The sequence below is a fragment of the Carya illinoinensis genome, chromosome 3, assembly GCF_018687715.1.
Source record: "Carya illinoinensis cultivar Pawnee chromosome 3, C.illinoinensisPawnee_v1, whole genome shotgun sequence".
NCBI lineage: Eukaryota > Viridiplantae > Streptophyta > Magnoliopsida > Fagales > Juglandaceae > Carya > Carya illinoinensis.
The window spans coordinates 1,226,253-1,250,445 of record NC_056754.1 but is presented as its reverse complement, the minus strand read 5'-3'; the positions used below and the strand labels follow the sequence as shown (position 1 = coordinate 1,250,445).

General features: G+C 35.4%; 4 protein-coding genes across 4 annotated transcripts; 2 read left to right on the top strand and 2 right to left on the bottom strand.

The window, feature by feature from the left end:
- Positions 1-1,870: 1,870 nt before the first annotated feature.
- LOC122302316 (putative clathrin assembly protein At1g33340) lies at positions 1,871-3,663 on the top strand. The gene is made up of 2 exons (XM_043113510.1): positions 1,871-2,018; positions 2,115-3,663. Coding segments are annotated over exons 1-2 (1,221 nt in total). The 5' UTR covers positions 1,871-2,016; the 3' UTR covers positions 3,334-3,663.
- Positions 3,664-9,056: 5,393 nt separating this feature from the next.
- On the bottom strand, positions 9,057-10,976 carry LOC122302315 (B-box zinc finger protein 23-like). Its single transcript, XM_043113509.1, has 3 exons — positions 10,402-10,976; positions 9,983-10,293; positions 9,057-9,569 (listed from the first exon to the last, which is right to left on the bottom strand). The coding sequence occupies exons 2-3, from the start codon at positions 10,193-10,195 to the stop codon at positions 9,153-9,155; spliced, it is 630 nt and encodes a 209-aa protein (XP_042969443.1). The 5' UTR covers positions 10,196-10,293; positions 10,402-10,976; the 3' UTR covers positions 9,057-9,152.
- Positions 10,977-11,888: 912 nt separating this feature from the next.
- LOC122302313 (pentatricopeptide repeat-containing protein At1g33350) lies at positions 11,889-15,206 on the bottom strand. The gene has a single exon (XM_043113507.1). The coding sequence runs from the start codon at positions 15,063-15,065 to the stop codon at positions 13,467-13,469; it is 1,599 nt and encodes a 532-aa protein (XP_042969441.1). The 5' UTR covers positions 15,066-15,206; the 3' UTR covers positions 11,889-13,466.
- LOC122302314 (22.0 kDa class IV heat shock protein) lies at positions 12,368-13,144 on the top strand. The gene has a single exon (XM_043113508.1). The coding sequence runs from the start codon at positions 12,368-12,370 to the stop codon at positions 12,926-12,928; it is 561 nt and encodes a 186-aa protein (XP_042969442.1). The 3' UTR covers positions 12,929-13,144.
- Positions 15,207-24,193: the final 8,987 nt, after the last annotated feature.

The following is a 24,193-nucleotide window of genomic DNA, read 5'->3' as shown; positions in this document are numbered from 1 at the left end:
GTAAGCTGCAAGAGAGAGTATCATTTACGACTACACTCATCTGCACAAAACGGAAGCTGAGAAGTCCGAGCAAGCAAGCATCCGAGCCTACTGATTTATGAGTTTTACTATATATAAATAAAGTTATAAATCAATTTATTTATTCATATTAACATTTTTTTATTTATAAATCAATTTATTTATTAATATTAACATTTTCATATTCAAAATTTTAATTAGTATTATTTTTAATAAAATCTATTTTTTAACTAATCAAATTAAATTAGTGTACATATTAATGCACAGTTATACTTACAACTAGATTTTTTCCTAATCTATAAATCAAAATGCATATATATACAATTGATAAGCTTGCGTGGTACGTGCATGACCGAGTCGCATGGTTATTTATTCCTACCCGTAAAAGTTGCATATATACGTAAAGAGTAATGTCACTTATTATCTATTTTTTTTATTATATTTTTATCATTTCATGATATGATATTAGATGATTAGAGATTATTATTATATTTTACTTGTAAACCTATTATTTAATGTCACATTATGGAATGATGAGAAAAATAATGATAAATAGATTTTTTTATACGTAAATTATGATTTGTTTAGATGTTAAGATAATTTAAAATGATATTTGAATAATACTGAAAAAGTAACAAATAGTTAATGAAAATTTATTCTCATCATCCTCACATCACACACTACTTATTAGTTTTTTATTTTATTTTTTCGTACCAAATATATAGTGTATAGATGATAAGTAGAAGAACTCAATTACTTTAAGAAGAATAAAACTAAAAAAATAAAAATAAATATGGTGTGTGGGATAATGAGTAACAAATTAAGCTTGTGGTTAATAAATAGTAGTAAATTGTTTGTGAATAGTAATAAATAGCAGTGATTCATGACTTACCAAACACAGCCAGCTTAATGCTACTAATTATGTTCTTTGTTATATGGGTCTTTTTCTGGCATTGTTTTAAATCAGGTGGTGCGGATCATGATCTAGCTATCAGAGTCAGTGTCTATATATTAGTCAGTCAAGTAAATAAGACATAATTTTCTGATCTGTTTGTACTTAATTTGTATGGACATGATGATAGAGGATTGTGTTGTTAATGCATGCCGACTCTAGTAGTAGTACTCTTAGTTATACAAGAAACATTTTGGATAATTGCCTGCTAGAATCGAGTATGACAAAGCACCTTTTATCTTTTTCTGGTTTTTACCCTCCATGCCAGTTAAGTTTTGGGGGGGGGGGGGGGGGGGGGGGGGGGGGGGGGGCTTTAATCTCCCTTACATGAAGAGGAGAGCAAAAGTTGATGATAAAAGGAAAAAGAAAAAGAAAGTTTTCTATGGTAAAAAAAACGTTGTTTATGTCGTGATGTTACGAATGTGAGGAGAGTTCGATGCAGAAAGAATCCTGTTCCTGAAGAATGAGGTTCTTTTTCCTCCCACCACAATATTATAACTTTTGCCGCTCGTTGACTCTTTGATTGTTTGTTTTTATTCATATCCATCAGAGTTAATTAAAAAGGCTAGCTAGCTTGTAAGGCACTCTTTCTTATTCCCTCTCTTTTTTCTTCCTTTTTGTTTAATTCAGGCCACATTCGCAACCATCAATTCACCCTTTTAAGGAGTGGAAATGTTAATGAACACAATTCATTAATTAGATCGAGTACAAAGAGAATCCAAGGCTTTCAGTGGTGTGGCCAATGACCAAACTAAAGTCCCTCCTTATCTTCTTTAATTCTCTGAATATTAAAAATAAAAATAAAAAAGTTCTTTTTTTAATTTTCGGTGGTTTTTCGATGTGTTATTATCCGTTTAACGGTACTATAATCAGCTCATTTCTACAGTCCTCGTTGACTTGGATACTTCCTAGCACATAGAATAATGATAGTTGTAGGCCCTGATCAAGACTAATGTAAATTTTTTGTGTTTGTAACGAACATTCTTTCCCATAATGTCTCTTTTGTTTTTGTTAGAGTCGAGGCTACTCTCTCATATCTTAAATTAATGTAAGATTTGATTCCTCATTAATTCCTTGTCAATTTTCCTTGTCACTCTTTGATCCGTCTCTAACCCCTCAATTTATATGTGCGCTCTTGGCCCAGGTGCTCTCTACACACAAAGATTGTTCCCATCGCATTTCTGAAAATTAGAAAGATCATGAGGGTACTAGACATACAGGGAAAGCTCCGGCTAGCTCTTGGCTTAGTAAAGGATCATGCATCGATCGGCAAGGCTATGATACACAACCCTTACGATGGCTTTTCCAACATAGATATTGCAGTCCTGCGCGCTACTGGCCATGATAATGGCCCCATCGACGACAAACACATGCATGAGATTCTCTTCCTTGTTTCTAACTCCCCTGGATCCATTCCTTTTCTGGCCGAACGAATTTCTCGCCGTCTTTGCAAAACCAGAGACCGCCTGGTCGCCCTCAAGACCCTTGTCCTCATCCATCGCCTTCTAAGAGGAGGCAACCGTTGCTTTGAGCAACAGCTACGAGATGCACACATATCTGGTCATCTCCAAATGAGTACCCGCTGGTTTTCTAAGAATTCTGACCCTTCAGTTTGTTTTATGCACAATTATGCAGCATATCTGGAAGAAAGGATGGGTTGGCTCATCAACCAAGCAGGAAAACTCGAACCTGTCATGTCTAAAGGCAGCTTCGAGTTTCGATGCTACGAAGAGAAATCAATCGACATGGTGTTCCGAAAATTGCCAAAATGTCAACTACTTATAGATAGGATCTTGAGTTGTTCACCGTTGGATATATTGCCTTCAGATAACCTGGCTCAATCAGCCATGAGCAACACCTTGAAAGAGAGCTTTCAGCTTTACTTAACTTTTTGTGAAGGCATCGCTGCTCTTGTTAACATGTTCTTTGATTTAACAAAGCCGGCGAGGGCTTTAGCCTGTGAAATACTTAAGAGGGCTTCCCAACAAAGTCAGGAGCTTCACGATCTGTATGAGAATTGCAAACGGATTATTGAGAACAAGAGTTTGGAGTACCCATATGTTCAAATCATCACTATGGAGCATGTTATGGCATTGGAACAATGCTTGGGCTGTCCACCAATTGATCAAAAGGCCAATTCCTATAGTTTTGTGTTGAGCAAGACTACTGCTTCATCAAAATCAACGAAGCCACAAGGGGCAACGGCAGCAAAAGAAGGCCAAAAGGGCGATATCAGTTTGTCATCAACTCTCTTCTCATGCGCACTGGAGACCAAAATTAGCAAAGTATGGGTTGTGTTTGACGAAGATGATCATCCCAACCAATCACAACTTCCACTACATGATAAGAGTCTTCTTCATTGAGCAAGGTCTGTGAGATCTTTCTACTGCACAGCATAATCTGGGGGCCGGGATGCGAATATTAAAATAGACAAGGAACAGTACTGTCGGCCTAGCTAGCCCTTGTGGTTTTCTAAAAACTTTGACATGATTAACGTTAATATCTCGATACAGGCACGCAACGGTGCCCACTAAGAGCTCTGGCCGGCCAATAAGTATTTTCGTTCATAATCGGAGTGAACTTACGGGTTTGGTACTTTCAACCAAGGTTTTTCCATTGTTCTTGTATCTTAATACGTGAGGTTCTTGGTGCTTGCTACTTGTTTCAAGTACTCGAGAATTTGAGGGTGTGCATATCTATGTATTTGAGCAAAGTAAAAGTGTGTGATCTCAAGTTGAATGGACAAAAGCTATGAAACAATTAAGCATATATAAAGGGCCAGAATATTTAGAAGAGCATATATATATAAAATATAAAACCACACATGCACACACACACAAACATGTGTTGAAAAGATGTGGCTACTATAGTTCTCGAGTCCAAATTCCCAAGTGAAGCTCACAATCTAATTTAGACATAGTAATGTGGTCAACACAAAGTTTTAGGGGAGGAAAATAACAAAGGAAGTGAAAATATTATATATATGTTTAGTCTAATATGGCCCAATATTACTGGTGATTGGTCTTGATCCTATTCATAAATGGGAATATTCAGATTCAATCCATGGGAAAGAAGAGTTTGAAGATGAGAATTAGTAATTATCCACTAATTTTTACTATTTTCCCAAAATTAATGACCAATAGATATTTAAAGAAAACAAGAAAAGGAAGAAGAGATAAGGAAAGAATCACAAACTTGAGAACAACAGCAAGTATAAAATTATCTCACTTTGACCCACGCATATTGGAATAATCCTCAAGATCTTCTACATGCTTGGTTGATTTGGACCATTCATAATTCATTGTAGATATATGGCCAGGAAAACGATTGATCATGTAACAGCTTATTCAAATGGAATCGGCGAATCACCTCTTTAATTAAATGGTCACTAGGAAGAGATCATGTCGCCTTGATCAAAACTCAAATCATGGAGGGTACGCACTTACAAGTTATAGAATCGAGCATGCTACATAATACATATATTTTTCTTTAACATAAGCTAGCAGATCAGGCAAATGCGTTGTAGATATATATATAAAAATATCCATCTATAATAATAAACATTTATCACATTGCTACAGTAATAAACAGTGAATTCTAATTCCGTTTTTTTTTTTTCAGTGTAGATAAAGATTTACACTACTTTACATTTCGTGTGAAAATTTATACTGCTTTACATTCCGTACAAAGCGATCACAGCCGTCAACCACACGAACACCGTTGTACAACCACGCCGTGCACACCAGAGAGAGATATGAGGCGATGGATTTGGCCATTGATCTCACAAGGCTAAGGATGAACGAGGCGTTGATGGCTCTGTTACTGAGGCTCGACTCGGTGCCCGGTGTTGATCCGTCGTTGAGGGGCGCGAGGAGGAAGGTGAGCCGTCGAATCGTGGGGTTGCAGGAGATAGTGGATGCGATTTCAGAAGTTTTATCGCCGGAACCCACAAATACGTGGCACCGGAGGTCGCATCCAGTGGATAGCACTGGAACGCCGTTGATTGGTGGACAAAGATCCGGTTCAACGCCTAGGATCGAAGCACGGAGCCACCGCCGCCATTGTGTTGCGTGAGGGAATGAAGAAGAAGAAGAAAGAGAAGGGACTAATAACGGGAATGAAGAAGAAAGAATGAAGAAGAAAGCAACAGGAATGAAGAAGAGAAGGGAAACGGCACAGGAGAGAAGAAGAAAGAGGAAGAAAAATGAGCCTTAATTTCTTCTAAACGATGCCCCGTTTTGGAGGGATCCATTGGGCTGGGTTTACGTACTACAGGCTGGCCTAGGTTTGAAGGGAATTCGGCCCAAATCACAATAAAAACCCACTAAAATAAAGTCCACTCAGAAAATAAGATTCTAAGAAAGTAAAAAGGCACAATAAAAATAATTAAAAACTAAGTAAAAACACTACAACTCTATATTAATAAAGTAAAATATTTAAAGCCCAACAATAGAATATTTAAAGCATAGAATAATTTAAATGCAAAATAATAACTAATAATAAGAAAGCACATTAAAATAATTTACACTACTTAAAATCATAAATGAACCCAACGAATAATATATTAAATTTAAAACAAAAGAGTCATAAACCATAATAAATAAAATAATCTTTCCATACAAATACACATAAAAAGAAAAATACACCATAAAATAAATAAATAAGAGTCAAATAAAAATATTACAACTCAATATTAATAAAATAAAATAATTAAAGTCCAACATTAAACTAATTTAAAATAAAGATCAATTTAAATGCAAAACAATAATTGATACCAATAAAACACATCAAAATAAATTTCACAACTTAAAATTCATAAAATAAATTTTTTCATTCATACAGTTTCTATACTATACATAAAATATTTCAACTTTAAATTATAATAAAATACAAATTATTTTTTTATTTTACTTTTTTTGTAAATTAATTATTTACACATTTATTCATTCTCTAATCCCATTAAATATTTAACATATAGAAGCATCTGCCGTTTATAGAGACTGTTGCAGTATAAGTTTCAAAAAACGGTAGATGATTCAACTTGTTGCAGAAATATTCAATCAGCAACAATACAAAAATTTCAATGTTCTCTCTATTAGTCCTGTGTAATATGGCTGAGAACTACAATGATCATAAAAAATAAAATAAAATTTTGTTTATATTTCTATTTTTTTGTTCAAATTTGTTTTGAACAAATTTTTATATAAAACAATAAAAAAACACAACTAAACAAACTTCCTCTGCACGTTTGGCCTCCTCTAGCATATATATATATATATATATATATATATATATATATATATATATATACTAGTGGAGGCCAAACGTGCTCTGCACGTTTGTTTAGTTGTGTTTTTTGATTCTCAACCATATTGCACAAGGTCAATAGAGAGAATATTGAAATTTTTGTATTGTTGTTGATTGAATATTTCTGAATCTGCAGCAAGTTGAATCATCCACTGTTTTTTTTTTTAACTTGTACTATAACAGTCTCTATAAACGGCAAATGCTCCTATATGTTAAATATTTAATGAGATTAGAGAATGAATAAATGTGTAAATAATTAATTTACAAAAAAAGTAAAATAAAAAAATAATTAGTATTTTATTATAATTTAAAGTTGAAATATTTTATGTATAGTATAGAAACTGTAGGAATGAAACAATTTATTTTATGAATTTTAAGTTGTGAAATTTATTTTGATGTGTTTTCTTGGTATTAATTATTGTTTTACACTTAAATTGATCTTTACTTTAAATTAGTTTAATGTTAGACTTTAATTATTTTATTTTATTAATATTAAGTTGTAGTGTTTTTATTTGGCTCTTATTTATTTTTTTTATTGTGCATTTTTCTTTTTACGTATATTTTTCTTTTTACGTATATTTATTCGTTGAGTTCATTTATGATTTTAAGTCGTGTAAATTATTTTAATGTGCTTTCTTGTTATAGTTATTATTTCGTATTTAAATTACTCTATGCTTTAAATATTCTATTGTTGGGCTTTAAATATTTTACTTTATTAATATAGAGTTGTAGTGTTTTTACTTGGCTTTTAATTATTTTTATTGTGCATTTTTATTTTCTTAGAACCTTATTTTCTAAGTGGGCTTTATTTCAGTGGGTTTTTATAGTGATTTGGGCCGAATTCCCTTCAAACTTGGGCCAGCCCGTAGCACTTAAACCCGGCCCAGTGGATCCCTCCAAAACGGCGTCGTTTAGAAGAAATTAGGACTCATTTTTCTTCCTCTTTCTTCTTCTCTCCTGCGCCGTTTCCCTTCTTCCCGTTGCTTTCTTCTACTGCTGGCCGGTTCATCTCCATTTCGTGTACTGCAAACCGATCTCTCTCTCTCTTTTTCTGCTGTTTTTATTTCATGGTTTCTTGCATTTTGTTTTTATTTCATGGTTTCTTGCAAACCGTTTCATCTCTTGCATTTTGATTCTTTTTTTTTTTTTTTTTTCCACTGGAAACCGATCTCTCTCTCTCTCTTTTTCTGCTGTTTTTATTTCATGGTTTCTTCTTCATTGTTGCAGGTTTGGCTGAGTTCCTCGTGTGCTCATTTTCTCTTCTTTGTTTTTTGTTTATCTCGTTTTTATTGTGGTGTAAAACTCGCACGACCTCGCCGTGGATTGTGTTGCATCGCTCCTCGCGCGACAGAACGGCGGCGGCGGCGGTGGCTTCGTGGCACGTATTCGTGGGTTTTGCTCTATTTTTCAGCCCCTAAACCGTGAGCTTCATTTGATTTGCTTGGTTCTGGGCTGTGATTTTGAGCAACTGTTTGCTCTGATTTTGAGCAACCAAACAGAGGCTTTGAGGAGGTGAGGCTGCGACGGTGAAAATGGGTTTGGGTGGAGGTGAAGCTTGGCTTCGGTCTAGGTTGAGCTTGGTGGCAGCAACTTTCGGTTTGCCTTTTGGTTTAGCTGTGTTAGTGTGTTAGCCACAAGCGTGAAGCTCTACAACCGAGCAACTACTGAGCGTATGATCTTGCACAAAAAGAAAAATAAACACGGAAACGGAATTAGAAAGTACTGTTCATTACTGTAGCTGTGTTATAGCCACTTATTATTATATATAGATATATATGCTTATCTCAATGTATCATGTACTACTGTTTGTTCACGTGCATTTAAATGGCATAGGATCAAGTTGGCCCTTAGATCGATACATGCGCGCATCTTCTCCGTTCTAATCAAAGAATAACTTAAAAGGTGGATTAATTGCATATTTAATTAGAAATTGCAGTTAATGGCCAACGGATCATGCATGTTGGATAAAATATTGTACGTGGTAATGATGCAGGTGGCGAAAATAGCATTTATATAATCATAAAGCATCATTTATAATATGGTGCGGTGCATGAATCACTAAGTAGTTATTAGATTTTGAATAAGAGGCCTCCACAATCATAGCGGGTATGACCAAATCAGTCACGGAAAATAGAAAGCAGGATTGCCTTTTCACATACATATTCTAGTGCTAGTGCTAGTGCTAGTGCTAGTGTTGGGTATGTGTTAATATAACACATGCGCAAGAAAATCAAACAAAATTGGGTATGTGTGAGGAACAATGAGAGAAAATATAAAGCAAAAACAAAATCAATTACATACAAATACAAGATTTATGTAATTCGACGACATGTCTATATCCATAGAATTGTAGATGATTGTATTCATTAGTTAAAATTAAGATGAAAGATACAGTGCAGCCATCTATCACATTCTAGGCTTGGGCAACGAATAAATATTAATGTGTAGTATTTTTTAATAATGAAAAAATATTTACATTACATTTAGAATTAAAATATATAAAAATATTAAAATTAAGATTTTAATATAATAGTGATAGATTTGTTGAATCTATTATTTAATATTATTAAAACTAGGCTAGCTAAATTTATAAAATTCCTAATTAAATTTTGGTTGAGTACACTCTAGCAGTATGCAGTGTGACCGTGACTATTTGAGGAAGCCAAGAAACTTTTGGTGGTCAACTAGCTCCTATATAGGGAAAGTAGGCAAAAATAAATGAATATTGATACACGCGGCCTATGCAAGCTGGCCAGTGGTCAGAACAAACACGCCATACTGTTATACAACTTAAACGAATCTTCATTACTCAAAATGATTGTGCACAATCATACAAGCAAAAGAAGTGAGAAATTCGGAGACATTTTGAACCATTTTAGTCTTTAGTACAATTTGGCGTACTAGATGACCCAACTTCGGAAAACTTATAGCAGTTAAAATCCTTCAAGTCAAATATCTCATCCAGTGACCAAAGAAGCTCGGTTGCGAAGTGAGGTTCATCTGAGAAGGTTCTAGTTTCTGAGGACGCAGCCTCAACTTCCATTGTCATTGCTTTCCTGCTCTCGTTGTCAGCAGGGAAACTGAAAGAACTATTCGACATTGGCGAGCTTGAATTTCCACTGTTGAAGCCAATGTCGTGGTGGTTGATTGAAGGTTCAAGGGCGACTTTAAGGCCTGCAATAAGAAATCTTTTGTGGGGTGATGCGTAGGGAGTCCCCGTATGGGTTGTGACGTCGCAGTGCCTGCAGAGTAGTACTCTATCCTCTAAGCAGAAGAAATGCCCATTTCTTTCCTGCATGCATAATTTGCAATTCTATGCATAAACCTGTGACTAGGACTAGATATGTACGTATATCTACATTACAAATACAATTAAGGGAAAATTTCTGTTAAGCAAGTAATTGATCAATATTTTATCAACTGCTTCTTTTGATCAAAACTCGAAGAAAAGATTTTGTCAAAGTTCTTAGCGAAAAAGACTGTTTTTTTACAACTATCAGATAAAAAGGCTAATTGGATTAACCACAACCGGAAACTGCAACAAGCCCCAGCCCTGTTGTATTTGCAGGGCACAACAAGAATAGCAAAAGTTCTTGCAGTTTAACATAATAGATAAAGCCTCGTTATTTGTATTGATTATTATGGTTGCGATTAGGTACCATATAGAAATTGCAGGGTACAGAAATTGGCAAGAGGGAGGCATACCTGGCAGACATCGCATGGAGGGAGATGGGGATGCGAAGAGGAGGATGACGAAGACGACAATGGGTGTTTGAGGAGACGGACACGCTCATGCTTTTGGGACAGCTTGTTAGCTGCATGCACCTTCTCGTCGCATCCCCTGCATAGTACCGCTTCATCCGCACAACATAGCACCTCTGCCTCCAATTTCTCGCATACGTCGCATTTTATTTTCATATTATCTTCTTCTTTCTCTTTAGCTGAGATATATCTAAGGTAGTTCTTGAATGCTTTAGGGAACACGCAACTATCTCCTCAACGATATGCGAGTGACCCTATGGATAATGTTCGTTATAGCCAACGCAAAATGAAGTTAATCGATGCACGGTATGTTGAGGCAATAACAACTCATGGAAAGAAAGAAGTTTCGTATATAAACTCACAATGTCATTTCAGCTTTCGGGATCAAGGGAGTGGACATCGTCCCAGCTAAGCCAGCCAGCCTACATGCATCTTTTTCATTTTATTCTGAGCAGCCAGCATGCACCTGAAAGCTACATTCTTTTCCTTTGTATTATAGCTTCCTGTTTAGATAGGCCATTTGCAAGGAGAGAACCAAGTAAATATATATACTGATGCCAGGGAGGAAGCAAGGCCGGATTTATTGCTGTGTCTCTACTAGTCTCTAGGATTTGAAAAATCCGAAACTTACTCAAATGTCTGTTTGGTTGAATAATAAGCCTCCGGGTTACATCCACCTTCTCATCTCATTAGTTCTGCATGCGTTAAGGATCGAGATTGAAAAACTGGCCCATTGCCCATATGGTGAATCAGATTGGAGGGGACCAGACAAGTAGGGTACAGCTGGAGCAGCTTTGGGTGTGACAGTGAAACCCCCCCATCAACGACCCATCTTCTCTTGCATGGTTTGCTTGCTGGTTGGTCCATTTGTCAGGGAAATTAGCATGGGGGGAGACTGCAATTGATGGTCTAATCTTCTCACCATTCGAGCTGCTGCCATTGCTTCTTTTAGTGTTTATCTTCGATGCAGCTACTGCCAAAAACTAAATTAGATATGGCAGTGAATCATCCAGAACTTGACCGGACCTTTGTTACTTGGAGAGGTGCATCTGATAAAAGTGCCAGGCCAGATAAAACATCAGTTAAAATCTGCAAGATTCTATATCCTTGGGTCATTGGTTCATATGAACCTGAAGGATTCGATTCGATTCGATATCACATATAACGAACTTTCGCTAACTACGTATGAAAGATACGAAACTCAGTACATATCTGCATAACATATTATCCAATCCACACATAAGACAGTGATTCTTAAAACAGTTGTAGATATCTCCTCTTACTCCCTCATTACATTTTTTTTTTTTTTTTTTTTCATTTAGGGGAGGATCGCCTGATGAGTAGAACTTTCGGCAAGGCATCCTACTCTTTCAAAGCATAAGCAGTCGGAGGTCGTGCAACTCATGCAAACCTTGTCGTCTTAAGGATTGAAGGAGAGAGAGGATGCATGGGCCATTTGCACGCATGCTAATTTATTCAGCTAGAGAGCCTCGGGCTCGCCCTAGAGTCTCAGGTCCCTTCGGCAAAAATGGGAAAGGCCCAACGGGCTCTTTTCTTTATGGAACGTGGAATGGAGAGGGGGAATTTAGGTTTGAGAAATACTAGTTATAAACAGATTTTATAAAAATAAATCTATAAATTAATATAATATGTTAGATTTATTTTATAATAAAAATAATTTTACAATTTAATATATTACATTAAATTACATTAATTAATAAATTTATTTTTTATAAAATCTCTTTATAATTAAAATATTTTATTAAGATTTTCACAATACTGAATTGGATATAATAAAATATTTAAACTCACAAAAACACCCTAAGTTCTTTTTTGCACTTGAGAAATCTAAATAGAAATGGAATATAAAATATTTATTACTTTTTTAAATGCTGGTCCGAAATATTTACACGGTGAGAGTAAAAAAAATTTAGAACTCACTTTTATGAGCTACTTTTTCAATCACTTGAACCTCAAATTCAAAAAAATATTAAACCGAAAGAACGGGACATGAATCGTCTGGAACATGTTGGAAAGATCTGGCACACTCCCTTCTCTACTGTAAAAGCTCAGCTTACGGGAGAAAGTAATGCTGGAACCTTCCCTATTTCTCTAGACCTCTCCAAAGTTTTCCAACGTCTAATGCCTGTCCCTTCCACGCGTAATAATAAATAGCATGGCCTCCCGCTCCCTCTTCAAAGGTGAAACACTGCCATACAGGATCAGCCTTCTCCTAAAGTCCTACTTCTACAAAACATCTCTGAGATCGATCAATCTACATAACCCAATTTAATTTTAGCGCACACCAAATAAGCAGCAAGAGGAAAAATGAGAGCACAAATAAAGCATGTCGTCGCTTCGTTTCTTTTACTCTGTACTCTTGTTCGGTTCTCCAATGGGTCTTTGCTGCCACTTATAGAGCGTCCTGGGAGTATGTTAGCTGATATATGGACAGACCCGTTCCGAGTATTGGAGCAAATCCCAGTTGGCCTTGACAAGGAAGACAGCGCCTTGGCACTGTCTCCGGCCAGGGTAGACTGGAAAGAGACGCCGGAAGGTCATTTGATAAAGCTGGATGTGCCGGGATTGAAGCAGGAGGATCTGAAGATCGAGGTGGATGACCGGGTGCTGAGAGTGAGCGGTGAAAGGAAGAGGGAGGAGGAAAAGGAAGGGGAGCACTGGCACCGGATGGAGAGATCCTATGGCAAGTTTTGGAGGCAGTTCCGGTTGCCTGAGAATGTAGACCTGGATTCTGTCAAGGCCAAGTTGGAGAACGGTGTGCTCACTTTGACATTGCCCAAGTTGTCCCCTGACAAGATCAAGAGCCCCAGGGTGGTCAGCATTGCTGCAGAAGAGGATGAACCAGCCAAATCCAAAGTGCAGAAGTAAGGCCAAGCAGGAGCTTCAAAACCATGGACCACTTCTTAGCGAGCATTTTAACTATGTTTATGTGGCTTTTCAGTATGAATAAAGGGTTTCAGTTTCACATCCCTTTTCTCCTTTTTCAGAGGAGAAAAGGGTTTCAGTATGTAATTTCGCTATGCCTATTATTATTAATATTACCGTTTTACTTATAAAAAAAAAAAAAAAATCTATTTTCTCCTATTTCTTTATTTTTTTTGAGTCTTGTTGCAGCCTTTGCTCATGAAATCTGCTAAAGTTACTCCTAAAGTCATATTATTTCCTCGAATAACCTCAAATCTCTCCGAGTCTGTTAGAGCATTAGCCACGGTTACGAGGGAGAAATGACATACCTCTCCACTTGCATTGAATTAAAGGATTTGCCAATTATACTCGTATATAATTACAATCAGAGCTTCTACGCACTCTGATGCACATAGCGATAATTTCTTTGCTCCCACTCTGATTTCCTCTTAGTTGTCGAGAGAAAAGTAGCGAACTGAATAAGAGAGAACCGTTGCTGATCTCACTTCCAAATAACAAAATCAAGTAGACTTTCCAAAATTTTGTATATGTCTTCTGTTTTGTAATGCGATTTATCAGCAGAATAAAACTGATAAACTCGGTTGTCAATTTCAATCCAACTGCAACCTGGAGTTTTATAAGAATTCTGTTCCTGTAACCTCTTCCTTACCTTTCGGACCTCATCCCACTTCCCCAGCTCTCCGTATATATTGGCTAGCATTATACCATAACCACCGTTATTTGGGTCAATTTCAATCAACTTTTTGACTGCGTATTCTGCCAAATCTGTGCGACCATGAATCTTACATCCATTGAGCAAAGAACCCCATACAACCTCGTCAGGTTCCATGCTCATTCCCCTAGCAACTTCCACGGCTTCTTCAAATCGACCTGCTCGACCTAGAAGGTCTATCAAGCAGCCAAAATGTTCAATTTTGGGCTCGATCCTGTAATCCCGAGTCATCAATTCAAAATAAGAAAGGCCTTTTTCAATCAGTCCTCCATGTGCACAAGCATTCAACAAGCCAACAAATGTAACCTCATCTGGTCTGACATCATCCTCACATTGCATCATCTCCACAAACATGTTAATTGCCCTCTCACTTTGTCCATGGAGAGCAAAAGAATTGATCATGGAATTCCATGAGGTCACTGTTTTTTTCGAGGTCATGTCAAAAACTCTTCTTGCTTCTTTCAAGCTCCCACATTTCCCATACATATCTACTAGAGCATTTGAGATGAGTGTGTTGTTATTAATCCTATTTTTGTAAACATAACCGTGTATCCATTTACCAAGCTGGAGCATGCCAGTATGGCCACAAGCTGGGAGCGCACAAATAACTGTAATCTGATTCGGCCTATTACCTCGATGCTGTCCTTCCAATGCAACATTGATCATTCTTCTGAAGAGTGAAATTGCCTCGGGGAAAAGGCCGTTTTGAGAGCACCCTGCAATAACAGCATTCCAAGCCGGGACATCTCTATCCGGCATTTTTTCAAACAATGATATAGCATTACCAATCTCCCCAAGTCGGGTGTACCCAGAAATCATAGCGGTCCATGAGACAACATTTTTATCGTACATTTCATCAAACGCCTGTCTCGCACTAATGATATCCGAACAAATCCTCGAATACGAATCGACAAGAGCGGTTTCCACAACTGAATATCGACCAAAACCTGATTTTAAAATCTGGGCATGCACCATTTTAGTGCCATGAGATTCCCAAGCCTCGGGACAAGATTGCAGGACGTGTGGATAGATAAACTGATTGGGCGGAGGGCGTCCCCTACGAACCATGTTGCGGTACAATACAAATGCCGATTCATGATCGGGCCGAGACGCGTAGGCAGTAATCATAGCAGTATAGAGATAGACATTGGGAGAGTGGAGATGATCGAAAATGAAGCGAGCATATGAAAGGTTGGCGAGAGAGAGAGCGCAGAAACGGACCAGCTTAAAGGCGTAAAACTGTGTTTGGCTGTGGCCAAGGGTGGTGAGAAAGCCTTGAAGTTGCTTGAGATGGTTGAGGTGATTGCATTTTGCAAGTATTGCTAAGACGTATTGGTTTAGGTCCGGCTGGTTCCGAACAGAGTACATTGTTCTTACTTCTCTACCTGTCTTTTGGGTTCGCTTCCATTGATAGTCGTCAATTGCGGTTCTTTTTGGAAACCATTATAAATGAGTTGTTCCGTCAGGCTTTTGATGGCTCCCTCTAATCCATCCGTTTCGAGAATGCCATGCATACGAAATTGCGTGGATAAGTGATACGATCATACGAGGAATTAATTAGTTTTAATCAAAGAGTATCGTTATGTCCAAAAAAGAATTATATAAACACGTGATTTTATTTTATCTTTTATAATTATTTTATAATAAAAATAACCTTATAATATAATCTATTACATCAAATAACATTAATTTATAAAATTATTATTGTTTAATTTTTTTGTATTTCTCTTAATGAAAATGTTGATATACAATGGGCTTGCCAACTTAATTTGTTTGTTATGTTTGTTTGTGTCTGAGAATACTGGGTGGACTTTTCACCCTTTATTCTTAAGGATCCTACTATTCGGTCGTTTGGACGTAGTCTTAGTTTATTTGTATTTTTTTAATATTTTTAAAATATCTTTAAACATTTAAAAATATACACAAATATATTAATAGTCACTTTTATAATCACTAGGTGAGAGTAACGTGCAAAGCACGTTTTTCTAATTTTATGAAATAATTATTTGTAAAAAATAATATATATTTTATAAAAATTATTGATGTCACTTAATAATTTAAGGCATATTGGAGAAGATAAAAAAAATTAGTTCAAAATATCATATAATCTAATACATATTTATAACATCCATAATTTTAGCAAAGATGTATACGAAAAATTTAATAAAAGTCTAACACAAACGGTAGTTCAAAATATGTGTCGTTTGATATTTGTATTATAATTCATCAATTTATGTAATCTTGTAGACGATCAATAGAGACAACGTTGAAATTCTTATTTTGCTGTTGGTTGAATCGATCAGGATCAACATAAAGTTAAAACATAATCTTTTTATAAAATTTGTGGTATAATATTTTTTATATATAACATATATATAAATCCTAAAATATATTTTGAAGTTGTTGGCCGAATTTACTCTTTCTTGATTAGCTCAAGGATCACGACCTTTGTCACGTGCCCATCATAGCAAGCCCACGTGTGGAATATGACTTAGTGGAAGCTACGTCCTACTACCATGGGAAAAAAAAAATACTTTGATTAAACACACTTGTATTATATATTATACGAGATTTTTAAATTTAGAATACTCAATAATCTGATTTAATGAAACGTATAATATACATGTATTGTACTTAGGAATTCATGTCTTATCCACCTAATACACGTGTATATGTTAAGGAGAAAGAGAAAAATATAATAACTAATATTTAATTACTTATTATTATATAAACTATTAAGTATTGTAATTATTGTGATTAATAAATCATATAACAACATTGAATGTTATCTCTCTCAACATTTATGTCTTCATTCTATATGCCGATTACATTCACACGTATTTAAACAAACGGTGTTAACTTTAACGGAAAAACAAGAAAAACCGTTAAAACAAGATTTTCCGTTTCATACACACTTTTTATATATAGAAGATAAAAAAGTAAAATAAAAAAAAAATACATTAGCGATGAAATCCATGTGGCAAAAAGATGGGGCAAAGTTGCAAATAGCATTTTCATATTCTTAATGTCTTGAGTCTTCTCCAATCGACTCTAAGAACGATAAAGGCATATCACTCTTATTTGGGACACAAACTTTATATCTCGAGTTATTGATCTACATGACAAGACAAGGGTTGTATTACATCAATATAAGTGCTAAAATTACAAATTGATATAATATAATTTTATATGATAGGTTAAATCTATTTTATAATAAAAATAATTTTATAATTTAATATATAATACTAAATCATATTAATTTATAAATTTATTCTTATAAAATCTCTTTATGCATAAAACATTTCTCTTAAATCAATATATGCATACTTTCTCACGAGTCACTCAACTCAAGCGTGAGTCTCATGCGTTGCCATGTCATTTGATGTCCAATGCTTTACTTTGAACTCCTTGAAACTTTCGGAGGAGCTGGCATAATCAACGAGAAATTGATTCAACTCCAGATCGGCGCATTCGTGAAGCCTTTCAGGACCCGTCTCTGCCTCCCCTTGCAAGAACTCAAACGACCTTCTCTTTGTATGCTCATTCTCAAGAAGGTAATACCCATGTGCATAAGTCCACTTGAGTACTTGCCTACACCCAATGTTCTGTTCCCAAGGATCCGTTATGAACAAAAGCTCATATTCTGCTTTGCCTTGTATCTTAATAAGCTTCCTAATCTGCATGCTCCGCACTCACTGCATGTCTGCAATGGCTTTTTGCTGTGAAAAGTGATTTGCTGCCCATTTGTCAAAGTAATAGGTGTATTTTGTTACATGCTTCTTTGTAACTAGCCCTAGTAACTACTGAAACTGAAGACAACAATAACTAGAAAGATAAGAAAGGCAAGAACAAAGCTTAATTGCCTCTCTCTCTCTCTCTCTCTCTCTCTCTCTCTCTCTCTCTCTGCACTGAGATTTCAGATAAAAGGCAAAAACGATGTGTTTCGTGACAGGGAGCCCTTGCTATTTACACCCTCCTGTCTGGCAATCTTACTTTCCTTCTTCTTCTCAAACCACTTTCTTCTATTCTTGATCAAGAAATGTAGGGACCAAGAGAAAGAATGTTGCTCCAATGACTTCTCTACAACAGGATCCAAACGACGGTGTCCACTGCAAGAGAAGAGCCATTCTGTTTGTGGGTATTTCAATTCTTCCTTTCTTGCAACTAACGGCCAAAGCTCTTGAAATCGTGGGAACAAATAAGTTGGAAATCAAATCTTTGAACTTTCAAAGATTTAAATGTTGGTTCTTCATTTTCTTTATCTTCTCTTGCTTTCTTTCTTTGGTCCTCGAACTTGGTTAGGAAAAGCAGTTTGTGGCCAACGTCAAATCATAGAGGAAGCTCAAAACAGATGCTTCAATTTGAGCAAGGGTAATCTGCGGCCCCCTCAAAATCTCCTATGTTACTCTTTCTTTAAATACATCCGATGGTACACAAAACTCTCTTCCAAATTTTATGTTTTGAGGGAGGGAGAGATGGAAGGAAAACTTTTATTACAGGCATAACGCGGATCAATTTGCGCACCGGCAACTGACGTGGATTAATGAAACGAGGCGTTTTGATTGGATATTTCCCTTAGTCTATTTCTTCTTCATTGTAAATGAAAACACCGCGTTTTGTACAGAGCGGGAATTCTTTGTCTCTTTTTTTTTTTTTTTTTTTTTTTTTTTTTTTTTTTTTTTTTTTTTTTTGGATGGTTTCAATTCTTCCCCCTTTCTTCATTTCACACTTTTCCGAAAGTCACCCCTCACCCTCAGTATCATCTAAGCTGATTGACGAAGAGAATCAAGAAATTTGCAGCTAGTTTTTTCTTCATTTCGATCGCATTCTTCACCTCATATATATTCAATCTATTATATATGATATATATTGCGGTTTTATGTCTTCATTTTGATTTCTATTGCTCCTGAAATCTTATTGCAGGCGTAGAGATTGATTGTTGGGAAAATCCTAAATCGGACTTTTCACAAATTAACAGGTCTCTCTCTCTCTCTCTCTCTCTCTCTCTCTCTCTCTCTCTCTCTCTCTCTCTCTCTCTCTCTCTCTCTCTCTCTCTCTCTCTCTCGCTTTATGTTATGTTATTCGATCTATCGTTTCTATCGGCTTTCTAATTCCATCTAGCTTTATTTGTGATTCGGATTTATGGGTAAGTTTTTAGTTCTTACGTTGTAGGAAAGAAAAGAAAGAAAGAAAGGAAAAAAAAAAAAAAAAGTCAGAAACATCTGAAATTTTGTAAGTCATGATAAATATTAGTTCTTATGTTGTAGATGATTCCATACAACTGGTCATTTTACTAATAAAAAAAGCAAGCAATGATTCCATAAAATCCAACATTGAAAGAATATATAACATGTATACAAAGGTCAATTTTCCACATGCAATTGGCACAAATGTGGAAAGCAAATAAGAAATAGAGACTAAGCAAGTTAAAGCCAATAAGAAATGGCTTAACAGAAAATAGGCCTGGTAATTTCTTTTGGTCTGCTTAAAGAGGCATCATTATCTCTTTGGCTTTAGGAAAATTTCACAACTAGTTGTCATACATAGCTTCAGTGTCATTCTGACAGGGTTCCCATGGCTAAGACTACATTGAATAAAATCCAAATTAAAAGTCTTACTCACCTAGGAAAAAAATAAAATAAAAAACCTCTAAGGTCATCTTATAGCATAAAATGATTATTGTAAAATAGAGTAAAAAGCAAATTACCTAAAATATGAATGTAACCCACAAATTAGCTATTGCTATGCTGAAACCACTGCTCCATGATCCTAATTGCCAAAATAAAGTGTGCCAATGGTAATGGTAATAATCATAGGCTATCTTATCCACAAGTACATGTTCTAAAAATCTTGTTGGGAGCTTTTTGTGCAAGATTTACAACTGAGTAATTGAAGTTCTCCTTGATTAGACTCTGTACTTGGGTTAGAGAAGGTTTTTTGAAGCAGTTTGGAACATCCAAAACTCTACACTCGAAATGGTTGTTCATATTCACCTAGTCCAATTCGTGTTTTAGTCAATGTATTGGATCATGTTTTCAAAATATATCTGAGTATGCATACATTCAATTTTATTCTTTGTGCATACTTGTGTTTTGCCCGTTTGTATACTATAAATTTTTTTTACAAGACGATGCGATGAATATTATCTATTCATAATTTGTACTTGTAATAAAAAGTGTGTAGTGTGGGATGATGACTAGCATCCATCTTTTGTAATATGACATGATCCCTCTTTTGCAATATGACATGGTTTGATTTCTTCATTATGGCTTCCTTCTAAGAATAGCTGACTATTTTCATAATTTCTTCTGTTGACACTTAGTTCTTACCTTTGTTATGACATTGATATTTTATAACTTTGTTGGACACATCAGTGTATTTCAAACCCTTTCGGATCCCTTTTCTGCTACAAAAATTGAAATCTGAGGATATGGCCTTTTGACCCTTTTATGCTACAAAAATTGAAATCACTACGTTTGTTTGATATATAGCCATTTGAGACCCACATTTTACACAGCCCATATCCTGCCGCATCTGGCATGACTTCTCACTTCATACTTCCCTCCTAATCTATGAGAGACAGATAAATGTGCTTCTAAGGTGATAGAGTAGAAGCAATGCAACTAAAATGTTTTTTAATATCAACCAAGAAAAATTGAAATGTCAACATTTACATTCTTAGCCAATGTTCTGCAGAAACATAGAACATATATTTGTAGATAGGATAGCCTGTGAAACAGCTAAACATTCAAAATGATGACAGAATAATGGTTATAGTAATTGAATATATGAATCAAAAGTAAAATACTATTTATAGCCGAGTCTTGACAGACAACCCTATATACTAGAAAACCAAAATAAGCAAAATGATGTTGTGCCAAAACACAGTTACCGCCCCACACTTCTTGTGTGACACTGCGTTGAATCCACCTCCCAATTGTATCCTCCCCATTCCCACCAACAAAAAGAGTCCCTGGTTTCAACAACTAGTACCAACTCCTGCTACCATGGTTTCAGGTCCATCCACATCTCGTGTTCTCTGTCTGGAGTGGTAAACAAATACATCTGAGTCTCAGTTCCACTTTCAGATGACTAGATGAGACATTGTACGCAAGTCAACGATCAAACACAACGGGTTTGTAAAGATCTTTAATATGAAGGCATACTAGTTCCTGATGACAATAACCCTTACAGACTTCATTACCTGAAAATGTAAGCTATGAAAACCTGTTAAATGAATTAGCATCAAAGTCCAGATCAAACATACAAATATAGCACTTTCTTGGTAGACCCACCCACTGTAAATAAATGGTCGGATACTTGAGATTGAGTCTCAAGTTTTCCAATTTTGATCATTTTTGCAGAATTAAAGTTAAGATTTATTTTTTCATGAGTATTGATTGTTTTCCACTCAAGATGTATTCCACTCAAGATGTATTCCATTTGATTGTATTCCACTTGTTAAGACTTGGTGGTAATATTGTACTTGATTTGTCAGTAGTTTTTGTTGGATCTAATGCATTCTTAAGGTTGATCAGCTGAAAAACTTTTGCCTAATACATCTTGATGAGCTAGTTTTCTGATAAACCAACTAGTTAAATAATTACTTCACCTCAACATAAATCAGTAGATGGAATCATCAATTTTTTTTCTGGATCTGTATACTCCATAGTTACTTGGGAACATGTTGAGTAAAGAGAAGGTATCATCGTCGATTTCGTCATCTTCAATTGTTAATCGCACATTGGAAAACAACCTAATCTGCACCTGTGGATCACCTGCTTCACGTAGAACATCAAATACCTGGCGAAATCCGGAGCGAGCATTCTTTGGGTGTTCAAACTACAATATGAAGGTACAAAAATTGTTAACATTCACTTTAACTTGAATTTGGTTTTGACTAAAATTTTTTGTATTTATATTCACAAAATATGCTTCTCGTTTGGTTGATTATACAAGGGTTACCATATTGCAACTTTTTTAAATAGGCAGATAGCAGTCAGGAAGGAGAATAAGAACTTGTGAAAATAGAAATTGAGTTGTTAAAGAAGAAGGACGGGCTTCAAAAAACACAGGAGGAGTTTCAGAAAACACGAGAAGAGTTTCAAAAATTAGAGGAAGAGGTTCGAAAAACTATGGAAGAAGTTCAACATTGGATGGAAGAGGTTCGTAAAAGAGAGGGTGAAATTGTCAAGATGGAGTTGGAAGTTCGGTATCAACGCACACATATTCATATATTTTGGGCAATTTTAATATTACTTTATTTGTTTTATGTACAATCATATTGAATACCCACTAAGGGATGGGAATTTAGTGTACTTTTATGAATACTTGCGAATCATTTAGAGTAATAGTTATGGAAATGCCTACAATTTTGTGGGAAATATATGTACAATATTTTGGAACTTGTGGGACAACACTTGAAAAAGTAGGCAATTTGTATATCTGAACTTTTCTATGCAAAGTGGATGTAATCTTAGGTCCTCATTCTTTTGCAAATTGTCCAGGTGCTGGCCTTGCCAATGCATATAGTTCATAAAAAGGGACCTATCATGTCTGGTTGTTAATCAAAATTCGAAAATATAATTACATTGTACGCTTAAATCTTAGTTTCATTTAAAACCGCATATACAGGGGACCTATCAAATGAATGCAACATTTTTGCTATCACCAGAACTTTCATTTTTGTGATTGCCCATTTTTGCATGTTTTTAATCCTGCCAAGCACTCAATTCGGGCATTCAAGCATCAGAAAGATGTCCAACGTAAAAATGGTGCAAATTTTGGCAGGTTCCATTTATAACTCGAGTTTTCATGCCTGATGCTAAGAAAGATGATATCCTGTAAATTGACAATATCAGTGAATCATGTAAAATATGCACAACCGCCCGATCATGGACAGATTAATATATCAAATCTGTTGATACATATCCATAAATCTGTGATCTAATGTGAAGAGCACCATCATTCAAGTAAAAGAATACATAGTAGTTGTTAACTGATGAAAAACAGGGAGTAGAAAAATCATGATAAATATTTCTACTCCTTGTTTGTGTATCCATTACAACTTCATGTTCAAACCTATGGTAATATGAGAACATACAACAGCTGATGCTCTCATTTAATCAAAAATTAATTACAACGGCTCAAACTACCCATCAAAAAATAATTACATGCGAACTTCCACCCATCAAAAAATAATTACAACAGCTCAAGTCCACCCAAATATATAAAAATGTACACCATATCCATAGATTTTTTGCAAGTCTTGCTCCACTAGTTTTGCAATACACCACCCATAAAAAAATAAATAAAAATTGTACACCATATGGATAGATTTTTTTCATCTCCTGCTCCACTAATGTTGCAATACATCATCACCTGAGTGCTTTAGGAGCTGCTCGACTCCCCATCGTTCTTCGTTTTTGCTCGACTTCCCATCGTTCTTCTTCTTACTCTTCCTATTTTTGTACATAACTGCCATGAAGAGCACCAAATCAAGTATAAAAGCTCAATCAATAGCATAAATTAATTACAACTGATTTAATTTAAACCACAAAAAATAACAAGCGAATGGCTTAGTGCCTAATCCCAAGCTAACACCCGATAATATTTAATAGCCTCTTTATTCTCCAACAACTTTGGGTTATTCATACTCCACCACATTAGCAGGCCAAAAAACATTCCTACGTATATTTCTTGAGAATGAATGATTAATAATTCATTTTAAAAATACAACATTTTGACACAAAACCATAAGAGTGTATTTTTCCATTACTCCGTAAGCAAGCAAATTTAGAAAGAATAACCAAGTAATAAGCAATTTCCATACAAATCCCATAAAGTGTCTCATTGTAACGGTTGTGTCTCACGCAAACTATTCGGCTGGGTTCCATCCATCCCAAGCAAAATCTGTGAACATTACAATATCAGTTATATCATTAAAAACACAACCCATCAAAACACTCATCAAGACAAATTTACACAGTATCACCAAGTTAAAGAAGACGATTTACACTTTCTTGAGTCTAATTCACTGCAAACCCAAATTCGGTGGCACTAAAGTCCAACACTTCAGTAGTGTTTTGTATTGGCTAACAATACATAAGCGGAATATTAGATCAAATTAAAGTTATAGAGTCGAATTTTTCAATATGTATTAAAAGCTAAAAAAAATTTGTCATATCATTAAAAACCTGTAAAGCTACCTCAATTGGGACATTTTGTTGTGTTCCAATATCTGTTTGGCCAAATAAATTCCTGCACGTTTTAACAACTTCGCCTTCTATTCCATGTGGCTACAAAGCAAAAAAACCAGGTATATATATATGAATAAATTCCAATTTATATATGTATTTTATAACTGTAAAATACAAAGTTTAAAAGTTAAAATATTCAGAACAATGCACTTAGTTAACTTGTTTACGCTTTCCTTTTTGACTAGCCTTCTTCGTCGTGGGTTTTACTTTCTCAATCATTGATTTTTTTTTCTAAGA

Coding starts and splice junctions, on each gene's coding strand:
- LOC122302313 (XM_043113507.1), bottom strand. CDS start 15,065: ATGTACTCTGTTCGGAACCAGCCGGACCTAAACCAATACGTCTTAGCA.
- LOC122302314 (XM_043113508.1), top strand. CDS start 12,368: ATGAGAGCACAAATAAAGCATGTCGTCGCTTCGTTTCTTTTACTCTGT.
- LOC122302315 (XM_043113509.1), bottom strand. CDS start 10,195: ATGAAAATAAAATGCGACGTATGCGAGAAATTGGAGGCAGAGGTGCTA. Junction 9,570..9,982: donor CTCCATGCGATGTCTGCCAG/GTATGCCTCCCT, acceptor TTATGCATGCAG/GAAAGAAATGGGCATTTCTT.